This window comes from Lactuca sativa, chromosome 3 (assembly GCF_002870075.4).
Source record: "Lactuca sativa cultivar Salinas chromosome 3, Lsat_Salinas_v11, whole genome shotgun sequence".
Taxonomy (NCBI): Eukaryota; Viridiplantae; Streptophyta; class Magnoliopsida; order Asterales; family Asteraceae; genus Lactuca; species Lactuca sativa.
The window spans coordinates 85,868,376-85,889,436 of record NC_056625.2 but is presented as its reverse complement, the minus strand read 5'-3'; the positions used below and the strand labels follow the sequence as shown (position 1 = coordinate 85,889,436).

Below are 21,061 nucleotides of genomic sequence, written 5' to 3'. Positions count from 1 at the left end.
TCCACCATAAAGGATGGAAACCGCTTCTACGTGACTTTCGCCGATGATTATAGTAGATATGGGTATATTTACTTAATCAAGCACAAGTCTGAAACGTTTGAAAAGTTCAAAGAGTTCAAGAATGAAGCGGAGAATCAATTGGGCAGGAAAATCAAGATGCTTCGATCCGATCGAGGAGGAGAGTACCTAAGTCTTGAATTCCACGACCATCTCAAGGAATGTGGAATAGTTTTGCAATTGACGCCACCTAGGACACCGCAGTTAAATGGTGTGGCAGAAAGGCACAATCAAACATTGTTGGACATGGTTCGTTCAATGATGAGTCGTGCTTCACTACCTATCTCATTTTGGGGGTATGCCTTGGAGATTGCTGCCCATATCCTTAACCGAGTCCCTACAAAGAAGGTTGCCAAAACACCTCACGAGATGTGGACAGGGAAAGCTCCCTCGTTGGCACATATCAAGGTTTGGGGTTGTGAAGTTTTCGTAAGACGAGAAACTCATGACAAGCTCGAACCCCGTAGTGAGCGATGTATTTTCATCGGCTACCCATAGAAATCCTTTGGATATCTCTTCTATAGACCGAGTGACAATGTTGTCTTCGTTGCGAGGATAGGGGTTTTCCGAGAGAGAGAGAACTCATAGGCCAAGGAGACAATGGGAGGCAAATCAATCTTGAAGAGATTCAAGAGTCGAGTGATGAAGGAACCTCAACCGTTGGCGCTCAACCCGAGGAGGAAACTCCGGTTGAACCAATTGACGAGTCATTACCTCTTAGACGTTCCGAAAGAGTTAGAGTTCAACCCCAGTTGTATGGTTTTCATATTACTACCGAAGGGGACACGTATATTAGTGATAGTACACTAATAGATCTAGATGAACCTAATTGCTATAAGGAAGCCATGGCAGGCCCGGAGTCTGCAAAATGGAAAGAGGCGATGGACAGCGAGATTCAGTCCATGTATGACAACCAAGTTTGGAATTTGGTTAACAATGTGCCCGGACGTAAGACGGTTGGGTGCAAATGGATCTTCAAGAAGAAGACCGACGTGGATGGGAATGTGCACACATATAAGGCACGATTGGTGGCGAAGGGCTTTACTCAAACTCCCGGAGTTGACTATGATGAGACCTTCTCACCAGTTGCGAAGATAAAATCTATTAGGGTAATGCTATCTATTGCCGCATTTCATGATTATGAAATATGGCAGATGGATGTCAAAACCGCTTTACTTAACGGGAAGTTGGCTGAAGATGTTTGCATGGCTCAGCCAGAGGGTTTTGTCGATCCGAAGCATCCAAATAGAGTGTGCAAGATTGAGAAGTCCATTTATGGACTTAAGCAAGCGTCTCACAGATGGAATCTTTGCTTTGATGAGAAAGTCAAAGAGTTTGGATTTATACGAAGCGAAGATGAATCATGTGTATATGTCAAAGCCAGTAGGAGCATAGTTAGCTTTCTCGTTTTGTATGTCGATGACATACTGCTCATAGGAAACGACATCCCGACTCTGCAGGAGGTCAAGTCCTGGCTCGGGAAGTGTTTCGCTATGAAGGACCTCGGAGAGGCTTACTATATTTTGGGAATAAGGATTGTGAGAGAAAGAAGTAAGAGACTAATAGGACTTAGTCAGAATACTTACTTAGATAAGGTACTAAAACATTTTAGTATGGAAAACTCGAAGAAGGGAGAACTACCGATACAAAGTAATACCAAGTTGAGTAAGACTCAAAGCCCGGGTACCGAAGCTGAGATAGTTGAGATGAGCCGAGTACCTTACACTTCCGAAGTTGGCTAGATCATGTATGCTATGACTTGTACTCGACCTAATGTGGCCTTTGCTTTGAGCTTGGTCAGTAGATATCAAGGGAATCCTGGTAGAGCGCATTGGATTGCGGTCAAGAACATCCTTAAGTACCTTCGGAGGACCAAGGAATGGTTTCTAGTCCTCGGATGGAGTGATGACTTGAATGTGTGAGGGTACAGTGACGCCAGTTTCCAGACCGACAAGGACAACTACCGTTCGCAGTCAGGATGGGTCTTTACCCTTAATGGAGGAGCAGTGACTTGGAAAAGTTCCAAACAGGAAACTGTAGCTGATTCAACGTGCGAATCAGAGTACATTGCAGCGAGCTAAGCGTCAAAGGAGGCAATATGGTTGAAGAACTTCATTGGTGATCTTGGAGTTGTGCCTGCCATAAAGGAGCCCATGGAGATTTTCTGTGATAATGAAGGAGCGGTTGCCTTGACCAAGGAACCAAGGGATCATGGTAGATCTCGGCATATCGACAGAAAATATCACTTTATTAGGCATCGAGTAGAAGAAGGACACCTCGTGGTTAAGAGGATATTGTCAGAAGATAACCCAACAGATCCGCTTACGAAGGGACTGAGCAGGGTTAAGCACTTGCAGCATGCTAGGAGTATTGGGCTGAAGGATGATATTAGTTTAGATTAGATAGTATTAGAAACGTGTAATAGATAAATGTAATTGACATTTGATGATTAAATAAAGGAGTATTATTTATAAGTAATGTTACTGTCTTATGTTAATCGTTTAGCTATATTTTCACTTTGCATGTTTTGACTTCCAAAATAATTGAGTTTATTAAGAATAATCGAATTATTCAAACAGTCCACAATCGTTCATATGTTAGAAGTAGGTATGAATGAAGATTGTCGTGAATTGGTGTGTAGATTTTCTAAATGGTATTGGACATAGCAAAGGTTTGCTACAACGTTCATGAGTGCTTATGAACAAGTTTTGAGCATTGGAATAAACCCGCGCTTGCTGGAATCACTTTGGAGTGATCGCAAGACGATAATATCATATGGTCTTAAAACCTAGATATATGATTTATTATTTACTAATTGGTTGTACATTGATAATGTGAAACCATATCAGTAAATTGATGTCATAAAACGCATTGTTGTGTATAGTTGGTTAGTCGATAAGTAAATGCATATAAGTCGAAGTTTATCTGTTACTTTTATTCTAAGAGGGTAAAAGCGATATCACAGCCACTCGATGATTTGATTTGACTTATGTGTCGGGCCCGGTCAGGACTGAATTGATGTGTTCAATTAAGTTCTATGTCAAATAAATCTGAGATCGAGAAAATAGTTGCTGGACAATGAGTATGACAATGTTTCATGAAATCGTCTGCACGATATCAAAACAGAGGGATGTACGATCCCTTATCTAAAGGACAGGTTACTGATAAGATCAGAGTTGCCAGCGTCTTCGAGAGCTAAGATTGCTAATCGGATTGTGTTTGTGTTTATAGTTACTAGACTTATCCAAGTGTGAGACTGTTGGATTAGTGTCTAAGGCTGTAACTATATTTGGTAAGTACTTGACCTGATTGAGCATGGTCCTTTTGGGTTGCCTTCACCATAGCAATTTGATAGGGTGATTTAGAGAGAAGAGATATTATTATTAATGTATTATAAGAATAATATGTTAGAGAAATAATAATATTATTTGATTAATATAAGTCATAAATTAATTAGGAATTAATTTGGTGACTTAAAGAGATTAATTGAATAAAGGGGTATAAACTGTCAAATGTGTGAAAGTTGTATTTTGAGCTGATAACCCTTACGGATATGGGTTGGACGATTTTAGGGATGTGGATCACCTAGAAATCGTCCAAGGCCTTATCTAGAAGGAGATTTGGATTGCTTTGAGGCTAAGTTATCCAATTAGGGTTTTAGGGTGAAACCCTAGGAGCTCACAGTATAAATAGACCCATAGGGTTGAGGAAATTGGCCAGCCTTGCTATTGGAGTAACCCTAGAGCCAATTTCCCTCTTCCTCATCTCTCTCAAATCATCTTCTTGCTAGTTGGTGTTTGTAAGCCATTAGAGGAGTGACATTTGTGACTCTAAGCTCCAAGAAGAAGAAGGTTTTCAAGCAAGTAACTCAAGGTATTATTCTAGATCTGTTTTCATATGTTTTGATTTTTAGTTTACATTAGATCTAGCCATGAGAGTCTTAGATATGTTGCATGCTCAATTAGTGAAACCTAGATCCAAGCTATAGGGTTCTATGTGCACATAGGGAAAGTTCTTATGTCCAAAACCCATAAGTTATTACTATATAGAAACAAAGGTATGTATTCTAATCCCTTTTGTTTGTGAATTTCGAAATATTAGATGCATGCTAGGGTTTCCTTATGTGTTTATTTGTTGTATGTCTAATAGTGAATACATAGATCCAAAATTAGGGTTGCATGCACACATAGGATTATTTGTATAATACCCAACAGTGGTATCAAATCCAAGTTTTGTTTTTAATTGAATTTGATACAAAAGTATGAACTTGACAAATTAGGGTTAATGGAAAATAAACCCTAGGGCTTGGATTTTCGAAATTAGGGTTCCAAAACCATAGTTTTCGAATTTTGTTAGGGTTTCTTGGACCCTTTCCTCTGGCATTAAATTTTCGATTTTTGGGTTGTCTAACCTTAGGGTTTTCGAAAATGCCTTATTTCCCAAGATTAGATTCCAAGATTTTAGGGATTAGGATAATGCCATCTTTTGTAATTATCTCTTTAATTGTTTAAATAGATAATTAAAGATTTTGAATTATACCATCCAAAATTTTTGAATTTTAGGGAATAAAGGGATTAGGTTAAATTAATTGTCTAATTTAATGGATAATCCTTCAAGATTTAATAATTAAAATTAATTGTTAATTTTGGATAGTTATAAAATCAAAGTTTTAATATTTAAGATTTTAAAATTAAAAGGTATTAATTTTTCGAAAATTTTAAATTTGATTAAAACCCTAGTATTTTGAAATGTTTAAAATACACCCTTATACTGTTATAATATTAAAAGATAAATAAATAAATATGTATAAGATAAGCTAGTCTTACCGTTAGTAGGCATCATTCACGAAGTTGTTCTATAAGGGGTGGTTAAGGAAGCGGCCTATAAAATGACCACCATTTGGTATCCACTCTTACCCACCGCACTCTTGACTAATGGAGGGTCATTAGCCGAACAAGTAGGATAGGGCAACTAATTCCTCTTTAATAAGTATTATGATCTATAAAATAACTAAATGTTTTTATAAATTCCCAATCTTAGTTACTTTAGGAAAAAAATGTGAAATTGATGTTATTCCATGAAATTACACTTTGCACCTTGTCGAGTCGTTAGTGGAGTGTGTGTGGTTAATCGGCACACTAATTTAGGACTAGAAAATGTGGCAAAGGGTATCTCGATGTTTATCATAGATCAATGGAGTGTGTGTGGTTAACCAACACATTGATTAGGTGGTAAATGACATTGAGAGTACCAAGTACATTTTCATGGTTATTCACACCTTGTTTGTGATCCTCGGTATCCCAGTCATTAACTTGAAGGGCATATCGAGATTTAAACATGCCATTGAAAAGTTCAATGAATCTCAAAAAGAATCTAGGAATTTCAAATCATTTAAAACTTAATTTTCCTTTTTTTTCATGGTGGAAATTAGTGAATCGTCATTCACTTACCTTCAAGTTATTTGCAATTAGATTACGACATCCCTCTTTTGAATTGTAAATAACTGTGTTGGGTCCTAGCCCTAATTTTTCATTTGGGCGTTAAATTGGAGATTCTTATCTAATATAAACTTTGTTCCTTTTCTTTTTTAGATGTCTGCTTCGAACAAAAACAACACTTCTGGCTCGACCCCTTCCAGCTCATTCTCACTCATGAACTTGTGTGGGAGGGTGATATTCGATGAATCCAACTTTAATGATTGGATCCGAAACATTAGCATGGTTACCCACTACGAGGACAATAAGTATGTACTCGACAAGGAGCTAAAAGAGGTTAATGTTAACACTGCCACTCCCCAAGAGATTGTTGCCTACAAGGCTCATGAGCGATATGCTACGAAGGTTCATTGCATCATGCTCGCAACAATGACTACTAAACTCCAAAAGTCCTACGAGGACTACTAGCCGTACGAAATGCACCAAGATTTGATCGAAAGGTACCATTAAAGTGTCAGACAGGAATGGTATGAGATCGTCGCTGCAATGATCACTACCAAAATGAAGGATGGAGAGTCCATCACAGCCCACTTGCAGAAAATGCAAAGATACTTGGACCGCTTGCTGAAATTAAATGTTAACTTCGATGAGGAGCTTCCATAGATATTATTCTACACTCCTTACCTCCTTGCTACGACCAGTTTCGTATGACCTACCACATGAACAGAGAGGAGGTCACTCTAGCAAGTTTTAGGCCTACTAAGGACTGCTGAGAGTAGTCTAAAAGGCAAATCTGTTGCATCCACTCCTGCTGCTGTTGCCCTTGTTTTAGCTATTGGGCAAGGAAAGGGGAAGAAGAGGAAGGCTCCTTCAAAGAGCCACGACAAGGGAAAGTCCCACGATGGTACGTCTTCTAGTGGAACAAAGGATGGTCCCACTGCTCCCTCTTCAAACCCAAAGGATGCAGAGTGCTTCCACTGCCACGACAAAGGGAATTAGAAACGAAGCTGCCCGAAGTACCTGCAGAATATCAAGGATGGGAAGATAAAGCCCTCCTTCACAAGTGTTTTACTATTCATTCTAATAACATATCACATGCTATGTCTTGGGTCCTCGATACAGGATGTGGTTTTCACATTTGTTCTGATTTGTAGGGTCTAAGAAAAAGTAGGGATGTGGAGCATGAGAAGATAAACTTGATCATCGAGAATTGGAAAGCGTCGGTTGTCACCAAGATTCGAGTTTACTCTTTAGTGCTTAGTAGTGGGTTAGGTTTAGATTTGAATAATTGTTGCTATTCGTCATAAATGACACGAAACATTATTTCTTTTCATGGTTTGTATAAACAAGGTTTTAGATTTTCATTAAATTACGAAACTGGTTCTATTAATGATTTCTTTGATGGTACTTTCTATTTTGAAGCATTGCCTTGTAATGGTATATATGAAAATGTGATGGTTGTAAACAACTTAGGAAATGATGTGTTGCATATCGATTCTTCCAATGGTTTGGATAAGGCATGCTTGTGGCATTGTCATCTTGGACATGTCAACAATAAGCGCATATCCCAACTCCAAAAGGATGGAGTGTTGGAGTCATTCGACATTAGGGATGATGACACGTGCGAGTCTTGTTTAGCTGGAAAGATGACCAAGTCACCCTTCACTGGTACTTGTGAAAGGGGTGAGGTTTTATTGGATCTCATATACACCGATGTGTGTGGGCCCTTTAGATCCGCCACAAGGAATGCAAACTGCTTCTATGTGACTTTTACCGATGATTATAGCAAATATGGCTATATCTACTTAATCAAGCACAATTCAGAAACCTTTGAAAAGTTCAAAGAGTTTAAATAAGAAGTGGAGAATCAGCTGGGCAGGAAGATAAAGATGCTTCGATTCGATTGCGGTGGTAAGTAACTTAGTATCGAGTTCCACGACTACCTCAAGGAATGCGCAATTGTTTCGCAATTGATGACACCTAGTACATGTCAGTTGAATGTTATGGATGAGAGGCGCAATCGAACCTTGTTGGACATGGTTCGTTCCATGATGAGTCGAGCTTCGTTACCTATCTCATTTTGGGGGTATGCCTTAGAGACTGCCACCCATATCCTTAATCTAGTCCCGACTAAGAACGTTGCCAAAACAACTCACGAGATGTGGACAGGGAAAGCTCCCTCATTGGCACATATCAAGGTTTGGGGTTTCGAGGCTTTCGTAAGACGAGAGACTCACGACAAGCTCGATCCTCGTAGTGAACGGTGTATTTTCATCGGTTATCCACAGAATTCCTTTGGATATCTCTTCTATAGACCGAGTGACAATGTTGTCTTCATTGCGAGGAGAGGGGTTTTCTGAGAGCGAGAACTCATATGCTAAGAGGACGGTGGGAGGCAAATTGATCTTGAAGAGCTTTAAGAATCAAGTGATGAAGGAAACTCTAAAACCGACGCTCAACCCGAGGACGAAACTCCTGTTAAACCGATTGACGAGTCCTTACCTCTTAGACGTTCCAGTAGAGTTAGTGTTCCACCCGTATGATATGGTTTCTATATAACTGTTGAGGGTGATATATTTATTAGTGATAGTACATTGATAAATTTAGATGAGCCTAACAACTACAAGGAAGCCATGGCAGGCACAGATTCTGCGAAATGGAAAGAGGCTATGGACAACGAGATTCAGTCCATGTATGAAAATCAAGTTTGGAACTTGGTTGACAATGTACCGGGTCGTAAGACGGTCGGGTGCAAATGGATCTTCAAGAAGAAGACCGACATGGATGGAAAAGTACACACGTATAAGGCGTGACTGGCTGCGAAGGGCTTTACTCAAACTCCCAGAGTTGACTATTGTGATATCCCCAAAATCACGGCCAAAAAAGACCGGTTTAATTTATACTTTTAAAATAATTTCAAAGTAATCCTTTGATTAAAACAGTTGCGGAATTTGTTCCCAAAACGAAATATGATAAAAATAAGATTTACCAAAACATTTCTTAAAGAAATGTATTTTTCATTATATTACAATACTTGGGATGTCATGTTCTGATAAACATACCAAAAGCATAAACATTTCAATACAAACCTTACAACAGTTATTTACAACAACAGGTCTATAATCCAAAATATCCTGACAAATCATCCAACTTATGCTTTGGCGCCACTACCTGTAATACAAAGAAACTGAGTGAGTCAGGCTTGGGAGCCTGGTGAGCATATAGGGTTTTCAACCCACAATAAGTAATTAAATTTATTTTCATCAACCAACATAACCCAATTATCCATTCCCATTATTCTCATTTTACGTCCCTAAAACAACTAACACAAGGGACCTAGTCTTAGAATATTTCATCGGGGTGACAACACATGCATTCGGGGGTTTCCCAACAATATATGTCAAATAAGGCAACCATGAGGGGGATGGAGTGCAGCGAATGAACACCCAAGTTCATTAACACCTACAGGTGGCGAGCCTGCTAGCATTACACAGGACTGTCTAGAAAAGTCTGTGGTCGTCATCTAAACCTCGCTAGATGACTTAATCAAAAACAACATCGAGGCCTCTCATCTGTTTATCACACATCAACTATCTACCCATGTTCTACCCAACATATTAGTAGATAAATATATATATTTTTATACATAGTTTAAAACCTGTATAGCATTCTCATTCAATACATATTCCAAACAACAGATGAGACACATACACATAACATGTATTTCATAGAGAATAAATCATATCTATGAGATAGAAGAAAGTGAATATACATTCACACATATAACAACAAAATATACACATAACACGTATTTCATATAAAATACATCATAATTATGCGTTAGAAGAAAGTGACTACACATTCACTTGATCAGAAGATGATCGGACAGCACTACGGCTTGTAGAAGTAGTATTCTTCGGCAGATCTAGAAGATCTTCACAAAAACTTGGCTCCTCGCGGGCAGAGCTTCGGCTCAGGAATTTTAATTCTCGGGATCTTCGGGGCTTCGGGAATTGCTTCGGGTCTCGGGAATGATACCGGGGCTTCGGGATATTTCTTGCACGCAAAACGAGGTAAAAACGCGAGAGAACGAGAGAAATGAGCGATAGAACTCGGCTGCACTCGACATCTATTTATAAGGGGCTGAAACCCCGAATTAAGTTAGGCGTAAATTAAGTTACACTGGGCGTAATGTGGATAAGGTCGCTGACTCCCCACCCTTTGGATAATATCAGGTATTTATAATTAAATTTAATATTTTAATTATTTAATAAACTTCAAAAATTCATATATTCCTCATACGAACTCCGTTTTCGACGTTCTTTATATCCACACGTAGGTGAGACTACGCTCTACAACTTTCGTTTAGACTCCGTCGGCTAATTTTGAATTTTTTTTAGTAGGCCGGGACAGGAAAACTCCGTTATAAATTCATAACTTCTTCATCTGACGTCCGTTTTTGCCTGTATTTTATCGTTTCGATACTATTAATGAGATCTTCGATTCTCGTTTAGATTGTTTCGGCTAAAAAGCGCTCGGTCTCAAATCGAGTATTCGGGTTGCATACTGCTAAGTCGAAACTTCGGAAAATCATAACTTCCTCATACGAAGTCAGATTTGGGTGTTCTTTTTATGCACGCTCTCGGTTTAACGAACTCTACGACTTTCATTTTGATCAATAAGGATAAATATCGCTCTAACGTAAATTTCTCTTTTTACGTCATTCAACGTCGTCAGTTCTGTCGCGAAACTTCGACATGTCATAACTTCTTCGTTATAACTCGGATTTCGGCATTCTTTATATCTCCGGAATCCTTGTTTCACCAACTTCATCTTCATGCAAAGATATAGGGCTTATCTCACACTTTAATTTTGACGCTTATTTTATTCTTAATTCATTTAATTATAATAGTTAAGAAAATAAACACATAATTCGCATAATTCACATAATACTCAAATATTTCATCATTAATACTTCAAAAAGAGTTACAAGGGTTAACCTAGACGATTACATCAATAATAATGCCTAGCCTGGAAACTCGGGCGTTACAATTCTCTCCCCTTTAGGATGATTCCATCCCTGGAATCACACATCAACAAACAAATGCAGATAGCGACTCAACATGTCACTCTCCGTTTCCTAGGTGAGATTTGACCCATTTGTATGTTTCCAACGGACAAGCACTAATTCGACCATCTTGCGTCGAAGCTTCTTAGTCTTTCGGTCAACAATTGTCTCTGGTTCTTCAATTAACTTCTTGTTTCCATCAATTCTCAATTCAGAAATTGGAATTATATCGGGAACTTCTCCCGTGAACTTCGTAAAATAACACACATGGAATGTGTTATGAATTCCATTTAGTTCTTCGGATAATTCGAGCTTGTAAGCTTGGTTTCCAACCCTCTGAAGAACTTTAAATGGTCCAATAAACCTTGGACATATTTCTCTTTCTCACTTTTCTATATTATTTTTTTGGCCGAATTTTTTAATTAATTTTTTTAGAACAATTAACAAACACACTCACTATCATACTCCTAAACCAAAGCCATAGAATATTTTGTAGCATTAGCCCATTATTAAATAATATGTTATAATTATATCAAATAAATACATAAAAATATTAATCCTAAACATTGTATTAGTTTTGTTTAGATATATGAGATTCAAGTTTAAAGCTTTCTTAAAAAAATGTTAACATCACATATGAATACATAAAACTATATTTTGGGAATGAAACCGTTTGAGCATAAGTTGAAAATCCAAATAACAAGAATGATACCGTACACTTAAATATCAAAATAGTATGGTTGACATTATTAATAATGATTGGAATGTTGTGAATGAGCAAAACTGACAAAACTATGAAATTTTGTTGTTGTAGAGAAAAGAAAATCGAATAGTTGGCCTACTACCTCATTTTATTAATCAATCTTATGTATACATGGTGTTTAGATCAATACATGGTGTTTGTATATCACTGTTATTGAATCTTAAGGATAATACTAATAATTACCAAAATAAAATTTAGGATTTCATTTTAATTTGAAAGGATATAATCACGTTTTTATGCATGAACGAAGTTAAGCTTCATTAAATTGGTGTAGTTAACTAGTGTTAAATGTTGTAACCAATTTTAAAATTGAGTTTATTTTGAAATTAAAAAAAAAACATTTTAGGTCTAAATTGGAAAAAAGTACAAAATGTAGGGTTTGTTATGAAATGAAAATACTTGATTTCCCTTTTGGTAACCTGCTAGGGTCTAAAATAACAAGTAATAGGTAAAAGTTGGGTCTTTTTCGAAAAAGAAAAAGTTTTATGTCTAAATAGAAAAAAAAATCAAAATATAAGGTCTTTTATGAAAATAACCCAATTATAAATGGCAATTTTCGTAAATTAGGGACCGTTTCTGTAATTTTGTAGAATCAAAGGCGAGACAACGCATCTGTGAGGACTTGTTGGAACTTGGATGTGGGAATTCAAATTGGCACTGTACATGGTACCCTAAACCTCCATGACTGAAACAACGTGATGACATTCCACACACTTTCAATTTCAATGCATTGATCACCTTCAAAACCGAGACAATGGCTTCGTTAACCTGCACCAACTTCACACTGCTCACAGCAGCTGCAATTCTGCTTCAAATCACCGGTCTCTCGCTCTTCGTCTTTGGATTCTTTCCGATCAAACCAGCTCTCTCCGGTGTCAGGTAGAAATTCATTTCCAAAAATTTCAAATTAAGAATGTTACAGTTTGATTGACTTAGTTCCGAAATAGCGGACCAGAGAGTTTCCGGCCTTCCTCATGCGATTCAATCGAGGATCAAAACTTCACAGCTCTGCATCCTGACCATCTTAAATCATTATACCAGGTAACTTATAACACCACTCATAGAATGAAAAGTACTGTTATTCATCGTATTTCACCACGCTAAAATTAACTTTCGTCCATTGTTAAGTGTTCCTTTGTATAATTTGAGATAAATTTGGCGATATACCTTAGCTGAGTAATGGTAACTTAACTTCTTACACTTGTAAAAGGCAAAATCACTTGCTTTTTCAGCAAGCATTGGATGCCATTTGACATGGTGAACTTCCATAATGCAGGAACTTTCTGAGATCCCACCTTCTTATGATCGACTGATACTAATGGTACGAAGCAATTAGCAATACAATGTAACTTTTGTAGAAAAGAATAGAAGATGCATAAGAAATTCAACATGCCAATATGATTATGTGATATGTAGGTTATTGATGGTCTTCCAGCAGAATTTGTTCTTGGAAGGGATGATCAACCTCCATCAAAGATCTATAAGGATGCAATGCCATATACTCAGTCTTTATTAGCCAATAAAATGGCATTGGGTTATCATGCAAAGGCTGCACCTCCAACTGTTACACTACCACGCTTAAAGGTACTGAATTTATTTTTGTTATTAGATTATATGATCTGATTTCCATTTCCCTCATACATTGGTCATATACAACAGGCTATGACTACTGGCTCAATTGGAGGATTCTTGGATGTATTGTTTAATTTCAATACCCAAGCACTTTTGGAAGACAATATTATAGGTGAGTTGGCAAGATCTTATTGGGTATATCAAATTGCCCATCTGATGACTAATTTGTTGCAGGTCAATTTTTTAGAATTGGTTGGAAAATGGTTATGCTTGGTGATGAAACATGGCTTAAGTTGTTCCCAGGTTTATTTACAAGGCATGATGGAGTTAGTAGCTTTTTTGTAAGTCTTCACAACTTGTTGATTTCTTTACTAAATTTTGTTTTTGCTCACACATCCATTAATCATATCTTACTATCATTGTTGTTGATATAGGTTAAAGACACTGTACAAGTGGATAACAATGTTTCTCGGCATCTAAGTTATGAACTTTACAAGAATGATTGGAATCTTCTGGTAATATAAAATTTCTAAATACAGAATCTAAGTTATGAACTTTACAAGAATAACAGTTATGTAAACTATTTATTACAGCCAGACAACTTTATATGGCATCAACACTAGAATTCTCTCCAATTTCATTTCAGATTCTTCATTATCTTGGTTTGGATCATGTTGGACATCTTGGAGGGCGTAGTAGGTAATATCTTAACTTTTAATACCCCAACTCACACATTCTAAAAATAAAAAAACTTCATTGTTGTTAATTCTCTATTTCAGTACCTTAATGGGACCCAAACTCAAGGAAATGGATGAGGTTATAAAATTGATTCACTCGAGTATTATCCAGAATCATAAACAAACTCTCTTGGTTTGTACCTCTTTTTTCTAACATGTATCAAACTACAATCTATTTCTTGACTTGAAAGTTGAATCCTGTTTGTTTATATATATAAAAATCTTTTTCTTGATTTCTATTTTTTTATGTAGGTGGTTGTTAGTGATCATGGTATGCAGGAAAATGGTAATCATGGTGGATCTTCATATGAAGAAACAGACTCATTGGCACTTTTTATTAGTCCAAAACACAGTCATGTATCAGTATCACCCACTATTAATCAGGTATTTTAATTTTATTAGTCTAAAGTTCATAATTATGTTTTCCTTATAAATTATAATTTAACTTTTTAAAATTTATGTTTAGGTTGATATTGCTCCAACATTGTCCCTCCTTTTTGGTGTACCTATTCCCAAAAACAATGCTGGCTATCTAATTACTGATCTATTTCTTCCATTACAAGGTTTGATGACTATTTTCCTTAATAAGGGTAATATTGTAATTTGTTAAATGTATGTTGTTGATTCTTCTCTGATAATTTCAGATCATGAGCTACTAAGAGCAATGGAACTGAATTCATTACAGTTGTTGAAATTACTTGAAGCTCAAACAACTCATTTTACTTGTAAAAGCTTATATCTAGATGCTATTTCTCTTCATAAATCTTGGAAGATGAAAAATGATTTAAGGTAAAGTTATAAATTTTATAAATATTTATATTTCATGATAATAACTCTGAATAACTTTTTATAGGTCTGCTAGCAATGATGAGTTTAAAAACACTGTATTTGCATACAATGAGTTTCTAAAAACAGCAAGCCAACAATTATCACACACAGCAACTGATGTAAGTTATTTTATTAATCCATTTATAAATATATTCTTTCTTTTTCATTTGATTAATTTTTTTACACAATGCAGAAACCCATGGGTCTACTTGCTGTAGGTGTTACAACAATGCTTTTATCATGTATCATCTTCTTATTCCTCCTTTTCAAATTGATCCAAGAAACTTATCAGAATCTAAAACTCCAATTATCCGAAGCTTTTATAGCAATTATTATCATAATTCTTGTTTTAAGCATGGGATCAAGCTCTTTAGTTGAAGAAGAACAATACCTATGGCATTTCATGACCTCATCTTTCTTTCTCATATTACTTCACAAAACATTCAAATCCAAATCCACGAATAAAATCAAAACCTCAATTTTAATTTCAATAATTATAATTTCCGGAAGGGTTTTGCGAGGGTGGCATCAAGGTGGTGTAAATTGGACTCATCTTCCCGATATTTCAAAATCACTCGAGAATTCTTCAAGTTTTTACATAAAACTTCTCCAAATCCTCTCGGTTTTTGTTATACTTGTTTTATGTTTTTACACTCTTTCTTCCTTAAAGAGTTGTGTTGTTATATCGATTATGGGAAGCTATTTTTGTGTTGGATTGCTGGTTTTGAATTATGTGATGAAGTATCAGGGTGATGGAGATAATGATAATGATGGGATTTTAGCAGCTCAGATGATATATGGTTTAATTGTTGGATTGACAAGTGTAATGGTTGTTGGATCACCTTGGATTGTGTCTTTTTATTTAAAAGATTTGGTTTTAAAGATTAAAGATTGTTTGTACCTTAGTGGGATAGCGTACGTATTTGGGTGGTGTTTTTTGCAACTTTTGTTGCAAAAGCCAGTGAACTCCATGCCTATTTCATTGCTTCTTGTGCAAATTCTTGCTACCATTTGTTGTGGTTCGGATTTTAAACAGTGGGTTGAGGTTGGTTTTCAAATTTCTATTTTTGCATTTAAAGTATTTTTTATTGTGATACAGTTGAATATATATGTTTTTTTAATAATCAGATTGGTGCTATATATTATTTGGGAATGGCGGGCCATTTTAGTCTTGGAAATACTAATACCTTAGCCACCATTGATGTTGCTGGAGCTTTCATTGTATGTTTATTATCTTCCTTTAAGCATAATTTTAGTCATATATGTTTTCTTTAATCAATCATTTATATATATCTAGGGAATCTCTACTCATTCGACAGTGCTTAGTGGATTGATAATGTTTGTGATAACATATGCATCTCCAATGCTATCTCTTCTTAGCATGGTGTTGTCAATTTCTATGAAAGACATAAACCCTAAGTTAAAGAACATGGGACAACTTCTTAAGACAATTCTTGGGTTTCCTTGTCTGGTTCCACTGGGGTTGAATTCGGTGCTTTTGGTTGCATACACCATCATACTGCTTTTAATGAGGAATCATTTATTTATATGGACAGTGTTTTCACCAAAGTAAGTTCTTTTTGTGATTCCCCCATTAGTGTTTTTAATCATTATATATAATTTAAGGAATTTGATTATGTTACATTTTGTGGCAGGTATATATACGTGGTAGTGACAACTGTTTGTGTTCTTGTTGGGGTGCTTATTGTTGCTTCAACAGTGACTTATATTGTTTCTGTGGTTTTCCTGTTGAGACATCGATATTATAAGCATTCAGCATCTTTACTTTATGGAAGGAGGGAGGATGATAGTTGACTTGGTGTTTATTTTACTCTATTATTTTATTTTATTTTTCTGGCTTTCTTAATATCCTTTTGGCATCTGAGTATTTAGTAGAAAATTGATTAGTGTTTTGTAGAATTTTACTTAGTCTAGGATTTGTACCACGCTTGCTAATCTTATGTACAAACAAAAAACATTGTATTTCTTGGAGAATATTGTACACAATGCATTTTTCAACAATTTCAGTCTCATATTGTTTTGAACAAATTTATATGGTTAGTGTAATCGAATGAATTATGTGTATGGTATATGTATCCATGTGTGTATATGATATGTTTATGTGTGTGTCTAATCTGATGTATATGAATGCTATGTATATGTGTGTAAGTGTATTATCTGTATATGATATGTTAGTACACTAAAACACATGAATTTTTATATTACATTTATTCAGTGATACCATATAGTTGTGGTAAGATCAAAGTTGAATATTCTCCCAAGTGTTGTTTGATTTATGTAACATGAATGAATTTCAAGAGGAGACTAGAAGCACAAAAGAGAAACATGATGAAGCTAAAACACCAAAGCCAATTCCCATGACCAAATAAAGCTTCTTAGTTTGTGCTAGTTTGGCCTTGATCCTCTTCCTCACTTGCCTCATTACCTTGTTCTCCTCCTTCATCACTTGCCACTCTTCTTTCATAATCACATTCTCCCTCCTTAACTATATATATATATATATATATATATATATATATATATATATATATATATATATATATATATATATATATACATGATCACCAAACAACAAAAATATATCTTCTTAAACTCAACTGTTTAATTTATTATACTATTATATGGTCTAACTGTTTTTACTTTTATAGAACTAAAAGTCCAATAAAAAAATTTCAAAACATATATAATTTGGTGTGTTACCTCAAGAATAGTGTTGACAAGCTTCTGTGTTGCTTCCTTCCATGAGGCTATTGTTTGGGAAGTGATAACAGATTCATGGCTTGAATTCAACTCCTCCTCATCAGTTATCATTGAACCAGAAGTAGTGGGATCAGATAGAAGAAGTCCCTCCATCACAAACTCCTCTCCTATCAAATTCACTGTTTCAGCATCCAACTTCTCTCTTAACTGCACAAACCTCCACAAAGATGAAGAAGGTGAGGGCAAATTTGTCATTTAATATGGATAAATCTGTCAACCTTTTTTAAGATTCTCTCAGCTATTTGCTGCTTCACATCATTCAGAGCAGATATCTCCTGCTGCTTCCTGTCAATGTCTTCCTTGCTGTTGATATTCAGCACCCGTGATGATGATGCCTTTATATGCTTTGCCCTGTTAAAAAATTTAAAAATAAACTCTAAGCAACCAATTTATTCTCATCATACAATAATACTTTTCAGGGACCATCTCTGTAAAAATCAGCAAACCACAGGGATGAAAATGGTAATTTACCATGTACATTGATTATTTATTGTTTTTATTATTACTATTATTGTTTTTAGTTTAATTTTTTTAACTTCAAGTTTATTTTTGTTAGTTAATGCAAAATATATAGATTCATACAAAAACAATAAATCAAAGTACTGCATTGCTTATATGCAACACAAAGGTTTTATATAAGATATTATAACCAATTTGAAGTTAAATATTTTTATATTTAAATTTTTTGGTGAATTACTTATAATGCAACAACTTTTCACATGTTGTCCTAACTTGTACAGCAATTTTCTTATTCAAAATCACACTCAAATTACCTTGCTCCAAACCTTAGAGTGGATACACTCTCTGATGAATTAGATAGACTTGGTGAGCAACAGCAAAGCAATGCAGTCTGGGAGCTTCCTCCCTGGATGTAAAAAAAAAAAAAAAAAAAAGATTAAAATCAAGAAATAACAACATACTTTCATTTTTTCCTATTACAACATAGTACTTAAAGAAATCTACCCTTTTATAGCAATGTCATCTATAAACAAAGCAATTTTAACTGTTATAATTGGTAGATTGTTCAAAGTACAATGTCCTAATAAAAAAACATGAATGTACAAATGCTGTAATAGAAAGAAATGAAAAGATGATAGCCATAAGATTGTACTAACAAGAGCATCTTGTAGGAGGCGAGTGAGCTTTGAATCACGAAAAGGGATGTGTAATGATTTGGCATGTTGACTAGAAGTCAAAGCACTGATCACATTTCCAAGTGCAGAAAGTGATTTGTTAATGGTTTTGGCTTCTTCTAGAACTTTTCCTTCAGCACCTGTCTTCTCAACCTTCTCAGATCCTGCTAAATCCACAAGAACAACCTTTCCACTGCTCACCCTGTTCAGTTAATAATTTCGGAAATGTAAATATGATTTCAGTAAACTGTAAATTCTCAAAGAAATTATAAGAGACCTTTTCTCATTTGTTACATCTTTCTGAATAGTAAACATGTAGATGCAATGACTTCTACTGCTTCCCGCATTCATTTCTACATGAGTTCACAAGTCAATCAAACAACTTTCACAAGAGAGAGAGAGAGAGAGGGAGGGAGGGAGGAATACGAGTCTCTCCAACAGCTCTGTTAGCTATCCCACCCTGCATTAGTTATTACCAAGGTTAAGAAGTAAAAGATAACTGAATATTTTGTTTTTTTAAAGAGTATTTTTGGACTAGAAAACTTATAGCAAAATTTTGATATTGATCTTACACATAAGACTTTTAATGCTTCTTCGCCATCTAGTATAGGGATCTGTAGAAGGGTAGTTTCATTATCTGTTAAGCTGATAGGGAAATGCAATTGATTGGAAGATTCCATATGAAAGATATTGAAACTTACTTCTGTTGCTCCAGACAACAATATCCCATGTGATTTATGCTCTTTAATCTGTATGTTGTCCTTGGATAAATCAAAAAGGTCTCTGCCAGAAACACTCCCAGTTGCAATTATAAAACAGAGTTGAAGAGGAAAGACACAAAAGATAAGATCAGTTGCTAACCTAACTCTCTCCATATAAATTTCCACCTGCGTGTATAACACAATAATTAAATTGCATCTAGAAAAAGATTCTTGAAAACAATGTCTCATATTCTAGTTCAAATGGAAAACAAGAAGAGGTTTCTTATACCATCGAAAGTTTGATCTTGTAAGCAGTTGCTTCACCACAACCGTTTATAGCATCAAAGAGTTCATCTACCACTCTTGGTAGTAGTCCCTTCTTAAGGTTGTCAGCTTCCAAAATGTTGGCTCCCTGGTCAAAAAAAGTCAAATATGGACTTTATTTAAAACAAGTGTTATGGAGACATTGTATTTTACTGTAACGCACATCACCTCCATAGTAAAAGTCTTCCCTGCTCCTGTCTGTTAAAGTGCATAAGAAAATTCATTAATATCATATTAAAGGTGAGGGATCTCTTTCAAAGCTATTTGAACAATAGAGATAGCTAATGAAAAGCATATAACAAGCGAAAAGGCTTCATTGCAGTTCTTATTTGGCTTAATTAACAGTGACACAATCACATAACAGATTACTGGAGTTGACTGAATCGACAATAGTAATAACCAGATAACAGAATACAATTATCATAAAGTTCAGATAATTAACTAAACTAGGTATTCCGATTTGTCATTCATCTCTTGAAACGAAAATCAACTGAACATAATTAGCTCATAAGAATTAGATGCGATACATACCTGTCCATATGTGATGATTGTGCCATTAATTGAATTAACAGCATCTGTTGCATACAAATGGACATTGATCAGACCGAGAGTAAATATGCATACGTTACTTCAACAGACTCAAATGATAAGTTACATTCCACCATATCTTCTATATATACGTTTGTGTGTATAAACAAATCCTAAAACTCATGTATTGAGTGATCTACACATAACACGAAGGTTTAGCTCCGATTTACCCAAATTACGATGTTTACCATAAACTTAGAGAAGAACTCAACAAAATATCATAAAATTAAGTAAAATAGTCTAGTAAAAAAGACAAATTAGCACACGATACCTCTAACGATAGGACCAGCCAAAAATTCGTAGACGTCAGCTTGTTCAGAATCTTCATAGAACACCTTATCAAAGCTGAACATATATTGTTCATCTTTCTCATCCTGACAAAAACAATGAACATAACTTAGAAGGAAAATAGTGTATTGAGTTGCAGTTTACATTATCGCGGAGGAGGATTATAGCAAAGAAGATCTTCAGCAACCTTGATAGAAAAACTTTGAGAATCGGAGCGTGTAATGCATATAGCTTCCCCATCCTCTCTTGAATTTAGAGGCCTGAATCTCGCGCATACGCAAATGCTTGCCATGATTGAGCGTGTGTTGCTGTTGGAGAGACGATATAACTGCCTTCTGCTACTCTAGTCTCAATATATAAAATTTCAATTTCATCACCACCACCTCTACTACTTCCCGCGTTCCGTTACAATATATCCGGAGTTTTGTGGGTCGGTTCGGGTCGGGTCAAGGTTAGGCAACTAAAATTTTAGTTCTAGACCTCTAGTAGTGTTTAATATTAGTTAAATAATATAATATTTTATATTTAAAGTTAAGATGTAATTACTTGACAATATTTTTGCCATGAAACTAGTATTATCCGTTTGTTTAAGTTTTAATCATTTTTATAATCCCATCATCATTTTGAATAAGATAACAAAGTAAAAATCAAAAACATGTCCCATCGACTTCTTGAATAAGATGAACAAAATAAAAAGACAAAAATGTTAAAAAGAGAACTAAAGTCAAATCAAGAACATAACATGAACCTATATAAAAGTCCTAAAATTAAATAAAAAGCTTGGAG

General features: G+C 35.5%; 2 protein-coding genes across 2 annotated transcripts; one reads left to right on the top strand and one right to left on the bottom strand.

Annotated features, from left to right (window-relative positions):
• The first annotated feature begins 11,915 nt into the window (after nt 1-11,915).
• LOC111911570 (GPI ethanolamine phosphate transferase 2) lies at nt 11,916-16,509 on the top strand. Its single transcript, XM_023907321.2, has 17 exons — nt 11,916-12,202; nt 12,271-12,364; nt 12,600-12,644; nt 12,740-12,907; nt 12,983-13,067; nt 13,130-13,236; nt 13,330-13,410; nt 13,542-13,594; nt 13,675-13,765; nt 13,885-14,016; nt 14,099-14,195; nt 14,277-14,421; nt 14,486-14,579; nt 14,654-15,505; nt 15,589-15,681; nt 15,758-16,029; nt 16,116-16,509. The coding sequence occupies exons 1-17, from the start codon at nt 12,078-12,080 to the stop codon at nt 16,273-16,275; spliced, it is 2,694 nt and encodes an 897-aa protein (XP_023763089.1). The 5' UTR covers nt 11,916-12,077; the 3' UTR covers nt 16,276-16,509.
• A 173-nt stretch (nt 16,510-16,682) lies between these two features.
• LOC111911563 (kinesin-like protein KIN-1) lies at nt 16,683-20,643 on the bottom strand. Its single transcript, XM_052769322.1, has 15 exons — nt 20,463-20,643; nt 20,259-20,361; nt 19,931-19,974; nt 19,568-19,597; nt 19,365-19,487; nt 19,236-19,261; nt 19,076-19,157; nt 18,947-18,988; nt 18,801-18,834; nt 18,652-18,727; nt 18,357-18,576; nt 18,015-18,106; nt 17,460-17,592; nt 17,182-17,388; nt 16,683-16,966 (listed from the first exon to the last, which is right to left on the bottom strand). Exons 1-15 carry the CDS (start codon nt 20,565-20,567, stop codon nt 16,775-16,777), a joined length of 1,509 nt encoding a protein of 502 aa, XP_052625282.1. The 5' UTR covers nt 20,568-20,643; the 3' UTR covers nt 16,683-16,774.
• Between the last annotated feature and the right edge of the window lie 418 nt (nt 20,644-21,061).